Consider the following 20,004-nt stretch of genomic DNA (forward strand, 5'->3'; position numbering starts at 1 on the left):
ATAAGCCTCCAAAAAGCCAGATAATCATCATAGCTTAGTTAACATCTCTGGAGCTGCAGCAGTACTGATAGAATAAATCCCAAACTGCCTGGTTGCATCCTGAATATCCATAATGCCTGCAGAAGGATGCAGTTATGCTACCTGGTGTGTGTTTGTGTGGCGTGTTCGTGTGTGTGTGTGTGTCCTGGCATGAATGTTGTGCTTACACTGCTTTAGAAAAATGCTGCTTGGCTGATTCCCCAACATGATACACAGAGCTCCTGGCTCTAGGATTTCGCATGCAGCTACTGGAAAAAAAGTATCTAAATCTGGAAATAGAAGTTAAATAGCTAATAATTACAGGGGGATTCCCATCCCTTTTTAAACATGACTCTAACTGTGGTCCAAAATTTTAATTTCTACAGAGAGAAAACTAATTTTCTTTTCATTGGCTGTAGTCCTGAGCCTTTATCCAAAGCTCAGTTAAGGCTAGGATACATGGAGTTAATCTGATCCTAGGGGTACTAATTTAATTTCTTTCCAGAATTTGTGATGGCTTCAATTTGGCAGAAAACTCAGGAATTCTACAACTGGGCCCTTGAAAATGGAGGTATGTAGAGATGTTGTCTTAAATATAAATTTCCACATAAATAGCATAATCATGAAGAACAAACTTGGAAGGAACATGTTCCTCATGTGAGTCCACATTTTTTTCACTAGGCAGATTTTCACTTTTCCTTCTTCAGGATCATGAACTTCCATTAAATCTTGACATCTATCTCAGCTGGATCACAGTAAGAATTGAAGGAATGGAGGTTTTCCCATACCCACAGTGGGGAACTCTCCGCGTCTTTCAGTTCTACGTACAACGGGCTCTGATAAGATGATGAGCAACATATGCTTAGGATTGCCTGTTAGGTCTGGAATATAAAGAAAAAAAAGTAAATTTTTTAAAATGCATCTTCACATCTCATAGGAAAGCTCAATAGACCAAAGGTTTAATACTTTGAGGTTTAAATTCCGTGTAATGCCAGTAAAAGCCTACTATCAGATGAAATATTGACATAAATCCTAGGTGTTTGAAATTTGATATTTTGCAGTTAGGACACTTCAGGTCTTCAACAGCTAGAGCTTCTGTGAGTCCACTTTGGTCCCACTGGGCTCTGCTGGATCCCCAGATGTAAGGAAAAACCACAAACTGGGATGAAGGTAGCATGGCAGGCATGAATGGTAGCTTTGACAGGAGAAGGACATGGGGCTTCAAATAGTTCAGGACTTGAATTTCAGAATGGAGTCTAAATACAGCTTCAGGACTTTTGATGGGCTGTTAAATCCAGAAAGTGAATATCAAAGAGCTCTTGACACAGTCCATAACAGCAACAGTAAAGACGGTTTAGAAGGTACAGGGATTAACAGAGTCATGTAGACAGCAATAGTGTTTTTAAAAAATACCCTTTCTCCCATGGGATCAGCAAAGAGCCAAGGTCTAAAATTCCCCAGAGGATTTCAGAGGGGTCTGGGGCTTGGGACTGGAAAATCAGGAAGCAAAGGAAGATGCTGAGGGAGTTTAGCAGAGCAGTGCTGACAATGGGAATAGGAGAGGAAGGCATGAATGGGAGCTGGGATGTTTCCGCAGCTCTAATGTATCCTACATTTCTGTGGATCAGGGATGAGGCAGGATTAGGACAAGGTGACATGACATAAAATCTGTTGAGCTTCCCTTTGATGTAGGACTGAAGAGCAGATTTAGCAGGGAGAATTGTTTTGTCATTTTCCAATAAAATAGTGTGCTTTTAATTGAGTCCATTTTATGAGTAGATATAAAAATGAAGGATTGGAGAACTTCAGATGTCCTGAGCATCATGAGGAAGAAAGCAAATAACACCAGTGATGGAAACAATTAAGTTATGTAGCTGTAAAGATTTATATTCCTGAAGAGCCAGCAGCTGTTTGGTATGTCCTGTACATCCCTGCTGCCCATGTCTTAAGCTACTTCTTTTGCCTGTGTGTGGGACAGTGCTGTAGCCTGTGATGACATGACAGGAAGGTCTGTTCCCTTCCTGTGCTGCAGAAGAGGCCAGTGCTCAGCAGAGCAGCCTTCTAGGTGCTACACCCCCAACCCCAATGTCATGCTAGAGCCTTTCAGCAGAGTCCAGCACGTGGTGCTCCAGCGTAGGAGAAGGATTGTGGTACCGCTTGGTACAAATGAGACACCAGGTCTCTTTTTACCAGAGAGCACGCTGAAGCGAAGTAATTAAACACATCTGCCATGCACTGTACAGGATGTGCCAGCTTTGGCTGTTTGCTTTGCTTTTCAGATCCAAGGACAGACCCGTGGCCCCTGGTGCATTCTCCACTTCCAGTCACACTTCTTTTTGCCTTCTACCTCTTTGTCGTGGCTCTGGGGCCTTACTACATGCGTAAGCGGAAAGCGCTGAAGCTGCGAGGCCTGCTGATTGCCTACAATCTCGCCATGATGACATTATCCAGCTACATGTTTTATGAGGTGAGGAGACAGGACTGACTCCTAGGTAAGCATCTGGGGAGTGTTTGAAAGCCAGAACCTTTTCAACAGCTTTCGCTGACAGACTCTAATGAAAGGAGTGGGAGCCAACTTGGACATGCCTATGCTTTGCCACAAGAGGAGCAGTATTGCCATGCTGAAAATATTATTTCCAAAGCATACCTCATTTCCTGTCCTTTCTCAACCTTTCTCCCATTCATAAAATTAACACTAAAAAGTTCCTTAATGAGCGAGTTTAAAGTTGAGATCTCCACAGTAGACAGAGAGGATGTGGAAGATCAACATTTTGACTAGACTCTGGCTGTTGAGGGACCCATCTCTGAGAATGAAGACTGCTTTTCCAGACTTACGCAGTCACCTTCAAGAGTACCAAGCACACCACAGCTTTCTACTGCTGAAAGCATTGGTGACATTGTTTTCTGCTTGTTCTCAATGCATAAGCCTTTCTGCATGCCTTTCCCTCACTTATGTAGACTACTGAAGACTCTTCAAGGGACAATGGGCAGATAGGTTTGAAATACATTTTGGTGTCAACAAATTTGCCCTTTCAGTTTATAACAAAATTATTACATCTAGTCAAAGCAAATTGTGATTGGTTTTTTGGGTTTTTTTTTTTTTGAGCAAATGCTACTCAATCTGAGGCAACTATGAAAATTGCTTGTCTGTGCTTGGTTGTTCAGTTATAGTGGTTACTTGGTCCAGTTTTGGGCTTTCCAATTAATAGGCAAATGCAACCAGCCAAAACAAAACAGTATGAGATCTTTGCAGAGGAAACTGGTTTGTTTTCAGAAAGAATCTGAAGCCTAGAATTCAGTATTCCTACTGAAGCATTTTTGAGCATTCCAGTGACTACATAAAGAGTTACAAATATGCCCAAACTGAATTTTCTTTTTCAGATTCCAACAAGGATGTGAAGTACTTTGTTTTAAGTTTTTACTATTTGCTCAGCTGTATAAGTTACATGGATTTTCTGTCAGTGAGTACTAGATTGAAACCCTATTACCTTAGCTTTAACATGCACATATTCTTGGAGTGGCTGGTGCTGAACAGAAAATAGATCTCTCTTGCTTTTCTTTTGTTTCAGTTTCTGGTAACTTCAATCTTGGGTGACTACAGCTACCTGTGCCAGCCAGTGGATTACAGCCGAAGTGAACTAGGAATGAGGGTACAGTTCTAGACAAAGCTTGCCTTAGGCCCTGCTTCGCCTGTGGGTATGCAGATTGTTTCACTCATAAATAGCAGTTTGCATGCCTAAGAAGTCTTTTCTTCCACTCTTTTGCTTGTATATCTATTTCTCTTGTGCTTTGCTTTAGTTCTCTATACATTAATCATCTCAATGCACCCATCTAAGTTCCCTCACTGCAGAGAGGGTGATTCTACCATCTTAAAGATAGAGATACTGCAAATTACCTCTGAAATACGTGACTTTCCAGTATAATATAAGAGTTCTGGGTGATCATTATCAAGAAGAAACTCAATTTGTCTATCCTCAACTTTGCATGACATCAATCTTACTCAACTTCTCTTCTAGCAGAGCGATTTGGCTAAAACTTTCGCTTGTGTCATCACCATGGCATTGGGTCCCACCAGCTTCAGCTCTCTAATATGCTGCATGAGTGTTTTCCTGTTTGAATTTAGAGCCATTATGCTTTGCTCCCAGATACAACAAGGCTTTGAACAGATGCAAGCATGGATATTATCTTTTCAGTTTTCCAGATACTTGCCATGACTAGGCTAGAAACAGCTTCTGAGCGGCTCACCCCTGCCTCATCAAAGAGCACTTATTAAAACCAATCATATGACCACCCAAAGCAACTCCATAAATGCCTTTCCTTCTCCCTAGATCAACTCTCCTTCCTGAGCTCCCGCCCTGAAAAAGCAACAGGGATGAAAGGGCCCCTTAATTGCCCCCCTTTGCTGCTGATCCCGGGTGGGCAGCCTGCAGGCAGCGCGTAGTTGAAAGCCGCAGGCAGTGAGGCTGAGCAGTGGGTTTGCTTCGAGGTCTAACAGCTTTTCCCTTTGCTGCCCAGCAGATGGCAAGAGTGTGTTGGTGGTTCTTCTTCTCCAAAGTCATCGAGCTGCTCGATACGGTAAGGAGGGCTCAGGGCTCAGCTCGGTTCAGCGGCGGGACTGGTGCTGTACATAAACCTCTCCCTTGTCAGAAAGTGGCAGCGTGCCAAAACCAAACGTCCTCGGTTGCTCCTGTATTGATTTGGTTGGTGCTTTTCAGTAAATGCTATTTTCATGCATTCTGCTCTGTCTGTTGGTCGGCATAAGGCTGATGCTGCTAAAGAAGAGGCGCTCAGCTTCAGCACGCTAGTTTTTGATGGGGTTTGCCCTGCAAGAGACCAGCACCTCCACTGGATGTCATACCCCTGGGCTTTCTGAGAAGCTTCTTCCCAGAAAAAAATAGAATCGCTGCATCCAGTTTGCCTGTCTCTGTCCCTGTGGCTGGAAGTGTTCACTCCCCAGTACTCTTCTTGAGGGCAGACGTTCCCTCCTAACCACAGTGCTGGGGGAGAAGTTTTGACCGTGACTACTGCCAGGTCGTTCCCCAAAATCTAAGCTACCAGTTGGTTAAGGCTGCCGGACAGGATCTGTCATTGCCTGCCTGGCTGAATAATAGTGGTTAGTTGGGCTGTAAAGAAACAAATGTACAGGTATGTGTCCTGGCATTTTTGCTGCCACAGAATATCCTGAAGTTGTGGGCTAAAGGTTTGTGTCCCATGAGGAACTGAAAGCTCACCTCAGGAGAGCACTGTTTTATGACTTGTTGTCTTTTCCTACATTACAAACAGTTGACTGAACTAACAAGGGAATAATCCCCTCTCTCCACTTGTGCAGCAGTAGTAAGCTGTGTGCTAGCCTAAGACTTCACAGTCCAGTGCTCTTTAGGGGACAAGTTGACAGCACACTGTCTGAAAAGTGAATCAGTACTTGGAGCCCTCCTAGGCCTATTGCCAGTGTGTTTACCAATATTCTCTGTTTTCATCGGCAGCAAAGTCTTTGAAAAGCCAATTTGCTTTTTGTGTATGTGTGTGCTCACTGAAATACAGTGACCTGACACATACTCATCTGCCAAAATCATTCTCTTTACTAATGCAAATTCCAGAAGCATTTTGACACTCAGCATGGCACTTTTTCTGTGGATCATTCTCTGGTACCAGTAAGCATCTAATCTATGTCCTGAAAAGGACCAGACCCAAGAGGCTGCAAATTATATGGAAGCTCAGTCTCAGATGTGCCCTCTTTGAACCTTGGGACCTGAATCCAAATGTAAAAATAGTTGGGGCTTTCTGCAAGAAATTCTACTGTCCAGTTCGTCCCCATCCTAGATAAGATCTATTGCATGTGTTGAATTTCACCAGTGTTTATTCACAGCAGAGGAAAATGGGTTTGGGAGATACAGAACCATAATGAACTATCCATACCACTTTTCATGTACAATCTTTTGTCTAAACACATCAACTCCTGAATATTTTCCTTTCTCTGGCTTCTTACAGGTTTTCTTTATTCTGCGCAAGAAGCAAGAACAAGTGACTTTTCTGCACGTCTACCATCATGGCACGATGCTGTTCAACTGGTGGTCAGGGGTCAAATATGTGCCTGGAGGACAAGGTATGCTTCCACAGACACCTTGTATTTAATTTTTATTTGTGCTGTGCAGATGGGATGACTGGCAGGTAGAAAACTCACCTATTTCCAAAGGTGTGAAGAACATGTGCATTTCAGTTGATACCATCTGCTCAGCAATTTTGGGCTATGTAGACTGCTATATTCACTGCCTTATCTAGAACAAGAATGTGCCAGTCACTCCTTGTCCAAACAGAAACAATAATATCCTATACAAGGTCTAAGTATATCTCCACCCAGGACAGTGCTCCCTCAGTCCCCATTCAACTGTGCCTGGCTGGTGCAGCAGCTCAGGTTCTGGCCTCTACATTTCCTGCTCTGACTGTGTCCAGACTAGTCCTCACTCCCTTTCTTGTCTGAATCCAGAGTGCTTCTCTTTTGTGCTCCACCAAAAGAGAAGCATCTGAGTACTAGGCCACTATAGGCAGGTCCTACACAAGATGCTGGGGTATTCTTTTTTTGGGAATCCATAACGGCTACATGGTTTAGACATCAGAATCATGAAATGCTCAGGTCAGAATATCAGGACTTCTATCCTCTGCTTTTGAAGCTCTTTCTCAGCTTCTGAACACTATATATGGGATAGATGCTGAAAGGAGAAGGGATAATATGATAAGCCTCCTAAACAGAGTCTGGATTGAGGGTTCATGTGTAGGGGTGATATGTATTTTGAAAGCATCATCACGGTGGCTGTGCGCTCATCACAGGGTTAGTCTTGGATGGTTTGTGTGTCCTGTTCATCCTGACTTCTTTATTCCCCAGCCTTCTTTATTGGGATGCTAAACTCCTTTGTACACATCTTCATGTATGGCTATTATGCCCTGGCCAGCCTGGGACCACAGATGCACTGTTACCTGTGGTGGAAGCGTTACCTAACCATCATGCAGCTGGTAATTAATTCCATGTGTTCCTCTCTGTACATTTATGTCTTGGGTGTGATGGTCCCTACTGTTTGTCTTTGTCCCCTCAATTACTCAAGTCTTGCTGTCTGCTGCCTATGGAGGTCACCATGTCCTTAGGTGTTCTAATGTACCTCTGTGAGAGGTGGACTGATTGGTGACCTGCTTTAAATAGTACTCTCACAAAACTAACAAGCGGCCTTCAGTGACCATATCGACTAATAAATCCCCACCTTTGTAATGGGAAGTAGAGAGAGAAAGAAAAAAAACTTTTAAGATTTTTTAGTCCTTCCTTTTCTATTGTATATGATAGCCTTTTCCTCTCTGGAGCCCTGAAAAGACAGCTTGATTTTGAGAGGTGTGAGGTGGTAAATCAGGAAAACTTTGGATTCTCAGTAGGGCAGAAGATTGAGCAGCTTTCATCCTGTTTCTTCCAAGAACAAAGAGAATGTCTAACTGAACCCAAACAGAGGCAAGAGAAACATGAGAGTTTACTCTTTTTGTAGAGAATTCAACTGAATTTTTTTTCCCTCATCTCTGAAGAGGTGAAAAATCCTGACAACCCTGTGGTCTTTTAAAAATTCATCATAAAAGCAATGTTCTGGACAAAGACAATGATTATAGTTAATCGTGTGGGAGAGTTAATTCCACACAAAGTGAGGTTATGCAAACAAAAAATATGCAGTTACCAGAGAAGAGAAGGAAGAGCTAGGGTAGATGTAAAATAGCGGTACACTGAAGGCTGGTCCAGAATTCTTACTTATCCTGAACAGCAAAAGCAAAACAAGTAAGAATTGCTTTAAATGAAAAGATATTTGTAATGCAAAATATAGCACAGGGAATCAGGTTTTATATAACATCCTTTCCGTATGTAGTACTCATTGCTTCACAGTATTCAGAGAGGTAACTTAGTAAAAAATATTACAAAAAAAAAGTTTAATGTTTAAAAGTATCATCTGTAGTTCCTCTCTGTAAGCTAAAATACAAATTAAAATTGCTATGGTTACAATAATAAGATTACCGCTGGGGAAAACAAGGAGTCTCCCACCTTTAGTTTCCATATTCCAAGAACTCGTTTACTGGTCAGTGGCAGAGAGGTGTCACAGCACAAGGGCAGTGGTCTGCTTCTGGACAGGAGAGGGTGGGTTCCAACCTGCTCCTTGTAGCAGAAGGGAAGCTTCAGTGTTTGGTGGAAACATGACACAGTTTCATGTTGGGAAAACACTGTTTGGCTTGAAAGACAAGTTTTTTCAGGGATGTCAGGAGAGGCAAGACAGCAGTACTCTGGTACTTTGAGAACATGGTCAGTAGGGTATGTCTTATGTAGGATCCCTAATCTGGCTGCTTCTTTTTTTCCCACTCTTCCAGTGCCAGTTTGTAGCCATTGCTGCTCATTCTTCCTACAACCTCTTCACAGAATGCCCATTCCCTGATGGCTTCAACACTGCAGTCTTCCTCTACATCCTCAGCCTCATTGCCCTCTTCCTACATTTCTACTATCGGACCTACACTAGGGGAAAGCAGGAGAAGCTAACTTAAAGAAAATCAAAGAGGAGAGGGAACACAGTCTGATAAACTTGTGCATTCTCTGCTGCTTCTAACATGAAGAAAATGTGTTTGGGGAGTGTGTACAAGGCTCTTGTGTCCATATTCATGTTTGCCTTCAAATATCTCGTCAGGAAGAAAAAAGGCATGACAAGCTCAGGGATTAAGGTATTGAGGAGCACACTTAACTGAAACTGATGTAAAGCCAAGCCAAGTAGTCATCAACAGAACAGCCTTTGTGAAATTAGCACCAGAAGATCTTCTCCTTCCCTTCCATCTGTTAGCTCAGTTTGCAAGTCTAGCATCCAACCACAACTCCTTGGCTCATTTCTAGACTCCAGAGGGATTTTTGCATTCATCAGTTTATCTTAGTTTACCATTCTAGATCAGGCAGGATGGTTTAACTTTCTATTAGCATAAGCATGAAGGAAATTTGACATTATGTTGTCCAGCTGGACAGCTACCTCTATTCTTTCAGTGTTATAAAGATAAAGGCATTATTAGCACTTCCATCCTAAGTAGGAAGCTAATGCAGTAAGAATTATCATGTACCATTTTCTGGATTGCTTATTTTCCAAAGGCTTACTTGTCTTTGCTTGGTCTTGTAACAACAGAGAACTTTTCATAGATGAAGACTGCTTGGCATTGCTCCTTACAGATGTCATAATTATTAATAGAAAGAATAGATTGAGGGTCCCTATTCGTAACGTTTTCCCTCCAATTTAGTGATACTATTATTATTATATTATTATTAATAATAAATTTTGCTGCTCAGCATAGATAAAAAGTTTTACACCACCATAAGCAACCACCTCCACTACCTAATTGTACAAGTATTGTGTAAAGTCAATTCATTGGCTAGTGCAAAGATGCATAGCTCCATTGACTTTATCACATCACTTATTTGCTTCTTTTTGGCTCTTAAATTGACTGCAACTAGAATTTGCCTCCTGCATTCATCTGCAGCCAGTTAAAGTTTTGATCTGGTAGTGCTTTCAAAATCCTAAATTCAGATTTTAAACTACAAAAGGGTATTTCCTTATTTCATTCTGGTTTATTGATTAAAACACATACTATGGTGTAGAGATTTTCCACAGTTGGCACACCAGGCTCTTGAAGGAGAGGATTAGAATTAGTCATACAGTAGATCACCAAGCCAAATTCACCTCAAATCTAAAGAAGTTTACCTCCTCTGGAAATGTCCTAGACTGAACTTAGCAAATAGATGTACACAAAAAATTGTACGTTGTCTTCCCATCTGTAGTTTAGGGGCTATCCAACTCGTTCACCATGGGTCTGTGCTCATATGCTAAACCATTCCTTTAGATACTACATGCATGTGTACAAGGTAAAACAGTATTCTTCCATTCCTTGCCATCCTCCCCTTCACACATATGCACAAATGATTTGTTTGCCTTATGACAATGATACATCATAAATGTCATTCTCTTGATTTGAATAGTCTTTCTTCTGATTGCCACTGGTGAGTATGAAAAGCAACAGCAGGATATATTTTATATCTCTGCACTAGCCGGTTTTCTTCAAGTCAAGTCTTTCTCCATGCTACTTACTATAAAAATTGTACTGCTCTTGCATACTAGAATGCTACTTTTGTGAAAGCTTCAAATAATAAACCTCTGGATGGATCCTCTATTCTTTCCCTTTGTTTGGTAAGGCAGCTGCACATCTAACATACACTATTCGTGGTGAGGGTGTCCCCAGAGGCCTCTCCCAGCACTGAAGACCTAGTGTGAGGAAAGCTGTTTCAGTGCTCCTGCCCATTTAATGATTCACTTATGGCCCTATCCTGCTTAAATCATCAGTAACTTTGGTCCCCTAGTTTCATGGGAGAGCATACCTTCCTCCAACTGGTTAGATTATCTGTGTTTACACAGAAATCTAATGTATTTAGCTTTTTGTCTTGTATGTGAGAGGATCATGAGTAGGCCTCATCCTGAGTTTCCCTTCACATCAGCTTTTTCAGATTGTAGTTAATAATTTCAAAGGCTCCACTCACATTTTTATACCAGAGTATATTTTTATTTTTCTTGATTTATTCATAATTCATGACTGCTCAAAAATTAGAAATTAGTAGGAAATTTGGATGAGATTACTTGATTATTTTTTTTTGCAAATCCATTCTTTTAAAAATATATACATTTATAAACCTACCATTCAGGTTTATAATAGCAGCCTATGCAGCTAAATTTGTGCATAACAGAGCTTACTGCAGTGGATTCTGGACTGTGACTCGCCAGGAAAATACAAGAGTATGAATTTGCCACCTGACAGCTTGTAGTAACTAACTAATCACCTAAATCACACGCCACTGTAACTACCTGTCTTAGACATGCAACCTTTGATCTATCTATTTTTGTCCCTCTTCTTCACAGCCTGAAGGAGTGGTCTGATCTTGCACCTTTGAAATGATAAGAGCTCTTTCTCTGTGTGACTTCAATGGCCATAGGATGAAAATGAAGCATTTTCATTTGGGTGATAAGGAAGGATCAATTTTGCCCAGATTCACCATGCTTTGCATACCTAAGCAGTTTCTGGTATGGAGTACAGCCATTATAAAAGCATCAGTGCAAATAAAATTCAGTTGTGAGAGTATCTGCACTGGCAGTGAAGATAAAATTGCATGGGTAAGGCTGAGTGGCTCTGCAGGTCTTGATTCGTTACTCCTCCAGATGACACTGACTTGCCTTCATTCTTCTGTATTAAGATGGGATATTGTGGTGCATTGGTGGATGCCAGGTGCCCACCAAAGCCACTCTATGACTCCCCCTCCTTATCTGGGCCAGGAAGAGAAAATGTAACCAAAGGCTCGTGGATTGAGATAAGGATGGGGAGAGATCATTCACCAATTACCGTCACAGCCAAAACAGATTCAACTTAGAAAAAAAATCAACTTGTTTTGCTGCCAATCAAATCAGAGTAGGATCATGGAATCACAGAATATACTGAGTTGGAAGGAACCCATAAGGATAATGAGAAATAAAACCAAATCTTAAAACACCTCCGCCCACCTCTCCTTTCTTCCTGGGCTCAACTTCACTCCGAAATTCTCTACCCTCTTCCTCACCCCCAGGGGCACAGGGGGATGGGGAATGGGGGGTGTGGTCAGTTCATCACACATTGTCTCTGCTGCTCCTTCCTCCTCAGGGGGGACTCCTCACACTCGTCCCCTGCTCCAGCGTGGGGGTCCCTCTCACAGGAGACAGTCCGCCACCAACTTCTCCAATGTATCGTCCACTTAGGGCATCCTGTTGTGACCAGAGCAAAAACCTGAGAGTAGAGGTAAAACCTGAGAGTAGAGGTACATGCTTCTGGAATTCAGAAGAGAATAAAGGCACAGACTGAGATTTCTCCTTTAAGATCAGGTCCCTAGAGTTAAAGATTACATCACAGTAACGCACTCTAAGTCAAAAAGGCTGGGAATTATAAATTGCAAGTTTGGATGATTCATGCTGTCTGGCAGAGTCCAAAGCTTTGAGGGTGAATTGAAAATATCCTGTCGCAGCTGGATTTATAAAAACCTCTGGGCCAAATGCTGATTCCACAAATATCAGTGACAAAGCCTGCAGATTTCACTGGGAACAAGATGGCACAGCTGTGTGAGAAACAATGCATTCCGCTACGTAGCCTGGTGGGGTGGGCTTTTTTGTGAGCAGACTGGAGCGTTATCCAAGCCTAAGAGATTACTTTTAAGGGCACAGTTGTGTGCAAGTCTCTCCCCTATAAAATGTAGGTCACTATATGTTCTTAGAGTAGTTTACATTCACTAGAGGTAAAGCATAATGCAAGTAGTCCGTTTAAATGAATAAGCTTGATATCTGGTAGTGCTCAGCATCTTTCCTACTGTTCAAGTCAACGTAAATTATGGATGTTCTGATCAAATTACTTTTGAATTAACCAGACCATTTACTCAATGCTTACTTTCTCTCTGAAGATAAATGAGAGGGATTCTCATTTTAATCAAAACAAAATACAGAAAAGAAAATCAATTACTATTTAATGTTTTTTCCATCAGTGTGTGATGGAAAGTTTCCAGAGGAACTTGGACTTAAAACTGCAAACCAATATAAAAAGCAGGAATAATGTGGTTGGGTTTTAAGTACTGGATTTATATATATACACACACACATATATATATACACACACTATCAGAAAATATAGCAGTGTGTGTTTTTTTAAGAGTGTCAGAGTAATTACTCCAAGTAATTAAGTAAGCAAAACCAAGATAGAATAGTTTGTTTTGTACAATAAATAAAAATCTGTTGATACAGATGTAAAACATCTCCAAGCCAATATCCTAAAAAAGATCAGCCGACTCCTTACACAGAACAGTGTGAATTTGCCGAATTCATTAATGAATAACTTCATGGATTAGGCCTTGATAGATGGAGTGCTCACATCCAGATGTTTGCTGTGATTTGTCAATGGCCTTGTACTTAATCCTCCTGAACAGGAAATAAGAGTCTTTTCTCTGGTGTGTCCCTTGGGGACTGTGGCAGTCTCTCTCTCTGGCCTGAATCATCTCAACACAGGATCAGGCTGCTGGGGAATTAACTGAGTGGAGGAGGCATGGATTTGCCTTTAACCCCTTTGGTTTCTTCTTGGCTTCAGATTGAGTTCCTCCCCATCTGCCATGATGGGAATGTTATTTAGTCAACACATGAAGAAGAAAAAAAGAAGTCACACATGTAATCCCATAAGCCACATTTGTGGGGTCCGTGTCCCCACAAAATGCATTGAAGCAGAACGTCCATCCCACCACCACTGAGTGTGAGGACTGTGGGCAGATGACACCTCTAGATGCTGGTGTATGTCTCTCCACATCTCAGAGTTGTATTTTTATTTTGGTGAGGCTGCAGCTCCATGGCCACTGCCAGTGACAGGGATGGCCCAAGAGGAAGTATTTGTGAGAAGACTGGAAGTCCCCAAGGTGTCCTTAGCCAGGTATTCCAGAGCATGTGCAATGTGTGTGTGTATAAGTAGATGAATGCAGCTTCTGGTGACTACCCCCATTGTTCATTTCTCAACATGTCAGGCCCCATGTGCAGTGGAGCATCCATTTCATTGTGTAGGGCTGTCCCACTTAATGACAGCTCTTGGCAGCCATATGACTGCCACTCCTGCTGCATAATGGCATGTTTGGGTTCTGCTCAGCAGCCCATGATGGCCTGGATCAGCCAGTTGCATCTGTCTCAGTACCCAAGAGCAGGGGGAGGCCAGTGAAAATCTGGCAGCTGAATGTGCAGCAGACGATGAGGGGCAGATACAGAGGTCTCATATGTGGTGCACATGGTTACACAGGTCTGAGAATGGACAGGTATTATTCATATCCCTGGTGTGGTACTGTACAGGGCAGGAGGATACAGTCCTTCTCCCCATGGAGGGGTTGGTAAGGTAGCATGGGGGTACAGACCTGCCTTTAGGTGAAAGGTAAGAAAATCTCTAGCTTGGACAGTGTTTCTTCTGCATAACTTGTGTGAATCTCTCATAGGTGCTAGCTAGTAAAGTAGGGAATCTTAAAGGAATTGCATTTAGGTGGTCCCTTGGTGTTGCCTACCAGGGAGTCCCATGGCTACAGCCTTAGGGGAAGACCTGCAAATAAGGCTGCAGGATAAGGCACTACTGGTAGCTGCGTGGACCACATGGGGCAAAAAAAAAGCAGCATCCTGGTCAGAGGGGATGACAACGGGCATTATAACTGGATTAGAACAACTGAGTGGCAGTGGGAGCTGGAGAGAATGGCAAGTTTTGGTGTGGGTGTGCTGGAGTGTAAGGGACTGATTGCTTGTGTGTGTGCGTTCAGGGTGGAAAATACTTTTTGCTAAATCCCAGGTATGGGGACAAATAAATTCTTTTTCAGGGAGTACCTGGTGAAAACATTAGTAACATATGTCAAGCACTTGACATGTCCCACTCTTCTATATGCCATCCTTTCCCTCCACTATCTTGGCTTTCTGCTGGTAGGACTACTCTGCAAGAAAGCATTCACACTCTTCGTCATATTCAAAAATCAGGGATGCTAAATAAGAATTACCCTTTGCAATTCCTTGCTTGGAGTAGAAGTTTCTCCCTCATTAACATCATCCCCACACTTTCTCTTAACCCGTTTCTCTTCTCTTCCTTTGTACCCACATATACAGATACAATACTAGACTCTCAGAATTGTTAAAGATGCAAAGAAAGTAGTTATATTCTACTCAAACACTATACAAGGCAGCTGTATTTTCCTGCTATATCGTTTAATAATGTACATTTTCTTCATAGGGTTTTCAGTGTGGCTTTCAGCAAGATGAACATGGGCAAGTCTCTCTTTTCCTCCACACATTAGCATAATCATTTCTACCTGCAAATTCAGGATGTGAATACCACAACACAACATTTAAAAGGGCTAGAGGCTTGGGTTTCCATCAAGAGAGAATATAAATTCAGCCTAATCTCTCCCAGGCATCAAGGTGCTGCTCCCTGTTGTTGATGAACAGCAGAATGGATACAGCTGTTTCAGAGGCAGCAAGTCTACAAGCCCTCTGTGCACTTCCTTCTGCTCTTCGTGGTACCCATAGCCAGCACCCCCCTGGGCTGCATCCCCAGAAGGCTGTCTGTCACAGTCCTGAGGATGCTCACTGCGTGAGTTTGAAAGTGCCATCAGGATTGAGAAGCGTAGGAACAGGGTTGAAAAATAGATGTGGGATTTTTTATGAGGGGTGCTTGAAAGAGGGAGAGGAAATCTGTTATGGTTAGCGTGTATGTCCCTCTGGAAGGCTGGGGATTTTTTTCTGAGCCTTTGGGGACTCGTCTAATGCAGTGACAGGTCACAGCAACACAGTGCGGTCAGAAGCAAGAGTAAAATGTAACCCTTGTGGGAGGAGGTCCCTGGAAGGGGGTTTTGCAGACAGGGAGAAGGGTGTATATATTCAAACACACACAGGAACAGAATGGGGAAAAGTACAGAGGGGAGGGAGCAGGCACAGGCGGTCACAACTCATCTACTGTATGTGGTGCTACTGGTTCTATCTGCGTGCAGATGAAAGCACAGCTGAGTGTCTGTAGATGCCTGTGACTGGCCCCATGAAAGGGCTGTATTCATGGAGCAGACGCCAAAGGTGTTGGTTGCGATGGCCCGGTGCCACAGTTCCCAGGGCACAAGTTATTAATTTGGACTGGCATTGCCTCCGGGAGATCCATATAAACTTGTCTAGGGATGCTTCCTCTTGAAAGAAATTATTATTCCTGACGCAGCGTTCAGAAGGAGAATATGTTGCGCTAGAGGAGCTGACAAAACTGGAGAAAGGAGATGAATATTCCAGTGTGCAAGCCCTTCCTTCCTCAGGTTATAATCCCTGGCACGCACTGAGAACAGATCGGCCATTGCTTGTTGGGGTGCACAGGTGTCTCTACCCATTGCAGCGTCAGCTGCTCCCAAAGGGTATTACGCCACGTTCTGCAGGCTTGATACATTATTCTGTTAAATGGCTGCTCCTGCAAATTGAAGGGCTGTTATTTTCCAAGGGCTGCTCCAGAAAACTTGCCTGTTAACTTTGCTTCTAGGAATAAACTGCTTGTGTGGGTGACGCGATCCTTTACTTCCCTGTCACAGTGGCAAAACAGGGCGGCAATTCTGTGCTCAGTTCTTACAGGTAAACTACAGAATATGGCCATGTCAGGAGTGAAACAACACTTGTAGTACCTATTCAATGTAATTACAGTTTTCTGTTTTGGCACTGTTTTTAACATCTTCAGGCCTATTTCATTGACAGAGGTAATGTTTTAAATTAAGCAAAACCCACTAATCCAAATGAACCTAGGTAAATTATTTGATGGAGCTTTAAGTACTAGCCAAAGGATTTAGTAAAAATGTCACTCCAGTGAAGCCAACTGGAAGGCAAAATGGTTTTCCCTTAAATTCTATGCTTGATTTTGTTAGAAACCCAGAAACCCCATGAGAGTGGAGTGGTGTATATATATATATATATCTCCATATAGTTTTTAATCCTACAGCATTTGTACACATATTGAGTATATTCCTTGTAGACCTTGAGCAGCACAGATGAGTTCATGGTTTGAAGACAGAAAGTAAGACCTTGGCATTGACTGTATTACCGAAGTGTAATCGAAATCATTGTGTAAAGCTGCTTTGATTCCTTTTCTCTAATAAAATGTGCATCGACTGAAATGCATCAGCCTCGGATGTGGGTTTAAGGACGCATCGCACGGGAAGCGCAGTCCTGGGCTGCAAACCCTGACGTGAAGGTAGCCTGCTAGAAATGTTGTCGCCTGCTGGCTTTGGAAGCCTGTTTCGGAGCTGCACCAATTCCATGATAAACTGGGGGGAGGAAGGGGGAGAGCAAAAGCAAAGCAAAAAATAATACCCGATGCCTTCCTTTGTTCTCATTATACCTGGGGAGAGTGGGAGGGGGGAGAAGAGGAGGGAGGGGGGGCCCTCACGCCGAGAAGCGCCAGGGATCCCCGGGGCTTTCTGTTTTGATTTTCATTATAGGTGAGTGGGGGTTTGCAGCCAGAGCCCTCCCTGCGCGCAATCCCTTTAGCGAGTAATCCACGCGTGGAGGCCGCATCGTAATCCCCGGCTGCTGCTGCTGCCGCGGGCAGCGGGGGCGGGGGCAGCGCGGGGGGCTGGGGAGCGGCGTCCCGTGGGGCATAGGGCTGCCTCTGTAGCCCTACTCCGGGCACAGCTGCCCCCGCGGCCCCGTCACCCCCCTCCTTCCCCCCCCCAACCCTCCCCACAACATGCCCGGCCGTCCCCCTTCTCAGGAGCGGTCGCCGCCGCGAAACCCACCCCCGGCGCGGCGGCGGCACCCGTGGGCATCCGCAGCGACCGCACCGCCGGGGACCGTCGCGCTGCCGACGGGTGAGCTCCGCTTGCTCGGAGCGTGTCCCTGCCCCGGTGCGGAGCCCCCATCGCGGGGCGGGGCGGGACGGGGCGGGGAAGGGTGGTGGTGGGGATGCGGTATCCCGGTGCCCGGGGGATGCTGCCGCTGCCTGCGCGGGGGCGCGGAGGAGAAGGGATTCTTCTTGACGTCAAGTGACCATAATATAATGATCGCTCGTTCATATCCGGGTCCCCGGGCGGCTCCCCCGGGCCGCGCTCGGCCGCGCGCCGCCGCGCAGTGAGGCGGAGGCGGGCAGGGCAGGGCAGGGCAGGGCAGGGCAAGGCGCCCGCCCGGAGGTGGCCGGCGGCGGCGGCAGCGGCGGCGGGTCGGCGAGCGCAGCATGCCCGCCGCCTCAGACGTGCCTGCCTCCTGCCGCCGCTGCCCATGGAGATCGCGCTGGTGACTCTGGAGAACGGCGGCGCCACGGCCATCGCGGGCGGCGAGGATGTCGCGGCCGGCGGCGGCGGCGGCAGCAGCGCCCGGGCTCGGCGGCGGGGAGACTTGCTCCACGTCGCCGGCTCCGCCGCCGCCGCCGCCGCGCCGCGGCTGAGCGACGGCAAGGAGGGCGCCCCACCACCGCTGCCGCCGGTGGACGAGGAGCCCCCGCCGGCTCCCCGGGGAGGCGGCGGGAGGCGCCGCAGCGGCAGCGCGGGCAGCTCCAGCGGCCAGGCGGCGGCGCTCCGCGGGGCTCCCCCGCCGCCCCAGCCGCCGCCGCGCGCCCCGCGCCCCGGCGCGGCGGTGGAGATGGGCCCCCCGGAGGAAGGGGGACACCGCCGGGGCATGGCCATGGCGGCGGCGGGCGACGAGGAGGAGGAGGCAGCGGCGGCGAACCGGGGTGCCATGCACCACCAGCGGGTGCTGATCAACATCTCCGGGCTGCGCTTCGAGACCCAGCTGGGCACCCTCAACCAGTTCCCCGACACGCTGCTGGGGGACCCGGATAAGCGCATGCGCTACTTCGACCCGCTCCGCAACGAGTACTTCTTCGACCGCAACCGGCCCAGCTTCGATGGGATCCTCTACTTCTACCAGTCCGGGGGCAAGCTCCGCCGGCCTGTCAACGTCTCCATTGACGTCTTCGCCGATGAGATCCGCTTCTACCAGCTTGGCGAGGAGGCCATGGAGCGCTTCCGGGAGGACGAGGGCTTCATCAAAGAGGAGGAGAAGCCCCTGCCCCGCAACGAGTTCCAGCGCCAGGTCTGGCTCATCTTTGAGTACCCTGAGAGCTCTGGCTCGGCCCGGGCCATCGCCATCGTCTCTGTGCTGGTTATCCTCATCTCCATCATCACCTTCTGCCTGGAGACCCTGCCAGAATTCAGGGATGAGAGGGAAATGCCAGTGCCCTTGCCCCCACAAAGTGGAGGTTTGAATGGCACAGCTGGGGACTCCCCACCCATGCAGCCACCCAGTAGCCTCTCTGACCCCTTCTTCATCATTGAGACCACTTGCGTGATCTGGTTCACCTTTGAGCTCCTTGTCCGATTCTTTGCCTGCCCCAGCAAGCCCGAGTTCTCCCGCAACATCATGAACATCATCGACATCGTGGCCATCATCCCCTACTTCATCACCCTGGGCACCGAGCTGGCCCATGAGCAGCAGCAGCCTGGGACTGGCGGTAGCAATGGAGGCGGGGGCCAGCAGCAAGCCATGTCCCTGGCCATCCTCAGAGTCATTCGCCTGGTCAGGGTCTTCAGGATCTTCAAGCTCTCCAGGCACTCCAAGGGGCTGCAGATCTTGGGACAGACTTTAAAAGCCAGCATGAGGGAACTTGGTCTCCTCATCTTCTTCCTCTTCATTGGGGTGATCCTCTTCTCCAGTGCTGTCTACTTTGCTGAGGCTGATGACCCCGAGTCTCATTTCTCCAGCATCCCTGATGCTTTCTGGTGGGCAGTGGTAACCATGACCACTGTGGGCTATGGGGACATGCGACCTGTCACTGTGGGGGGCAAGATTGTGGGTTCTTTGTGTGCCATCGCAGGTGTGCTCACCATTGCCCTCCCTGTCCCTGTCATTGTATCCAACTTCAACTACTTCTACCACCGAGAGACTGATCATGAAGAGCAAGCAATCCTCAAAGACGAGCACAGTAGTGCTCAGGGCAGCACAGCGGGGGGAGATGCAAAGAGAAGATCCAGTAGAAACTCTCTGAACAAATCTGTTGTGCACTTGGAAAACAGTGAGGGGTTCAACAATGGCACCGAGCCCTTAGAGAAAGCCAATATCAAAGCTAAAAGTAACGTAGATCTCAGAAAATCCCTATATGCTCTCTGTCTGGACACCAATAGGGAAACAGACCTGTAAGGAGAGGAGAGAGTTAAGAGTTCAGAGATGCAGAAGGATTTGCTGGTGTCAGAAACTCACTACTATAATTATTATTTTGGTACCAGTTAGTTTTTAAATCAGGCTATATTTTATAAATCGATCACTGTCCTGAGCAGTCCTCCAGGAATACATGTTTTTATGTTCTTTTTCCATGACACAAAGGGTCACCTATTTTTAAAATAGACTAAGAATAAGCTAC

The 20,004-nt window shown here is 45.7% G+C and overlaps 2 protein-coding genes across 2 annotated transcripts; both read left to right on the plus strand.

The window, feature by feature from the left end:
• Nucleotides 1-531: 531 nt before the first annotated feature.
• Nucleotides 532-8,574, plus strand: LOC311194425 (very long chain fatty acid elongase 4-like; the record flags this gene model as incomplete). The annotated part of the gene is made up of 7 exons (XM_084267525.1): nucleotides 532-589; nucleotides 2,298-2,485; nucleotides 3,588-3,668; nucleotides 4,537-4,593; nucleotides 6,007-6,121; nucleotides 6,899-7,026; nucleotides 8,404-8,574. 7 exons carry the CDS (start codon nucleotides 532-534, stop codon nucleotides 8,572-8,574), a joined length of 798 nt encoding a protein of 265 aa, XP_084123651.1.
• A 9,293-nt stretch (nucleotides 8,575-17,867) lies between these two features.
• Nucleotides 17,868-19,784, plus strand: LOC311198668 (potassium voltage-gated channel subfamily A member 1-like; the record flags this gene model as incomplete). Its single annotated transcript, XM_084272659.1, has 1 exon — nucleotides 17,868-19,784. The coding sequence occupies one exon, from the start codon at nucleotides 17,868-17,870 to the stop codon at nucleotides 19,782-19,784; it is 1,917 nt and encodes a 638-aa protein (XP_084128785.1).
• Nucleotides 19,785-20,004: the final 220 nt, after the last annotated feature.

Source organism: Gallinula chloropus (genome assembly GCF_964237585.1).
Source record: "Gallinula chloropus genome assembly, chromosome: 1".
Classification (NCBI taxonomy): domain Eukaryota; kingdom Metazoa; phylum Chordata; class Aves; order Gruiformes; family Rallidae; genus Gallinula; species Gallinula chloropus.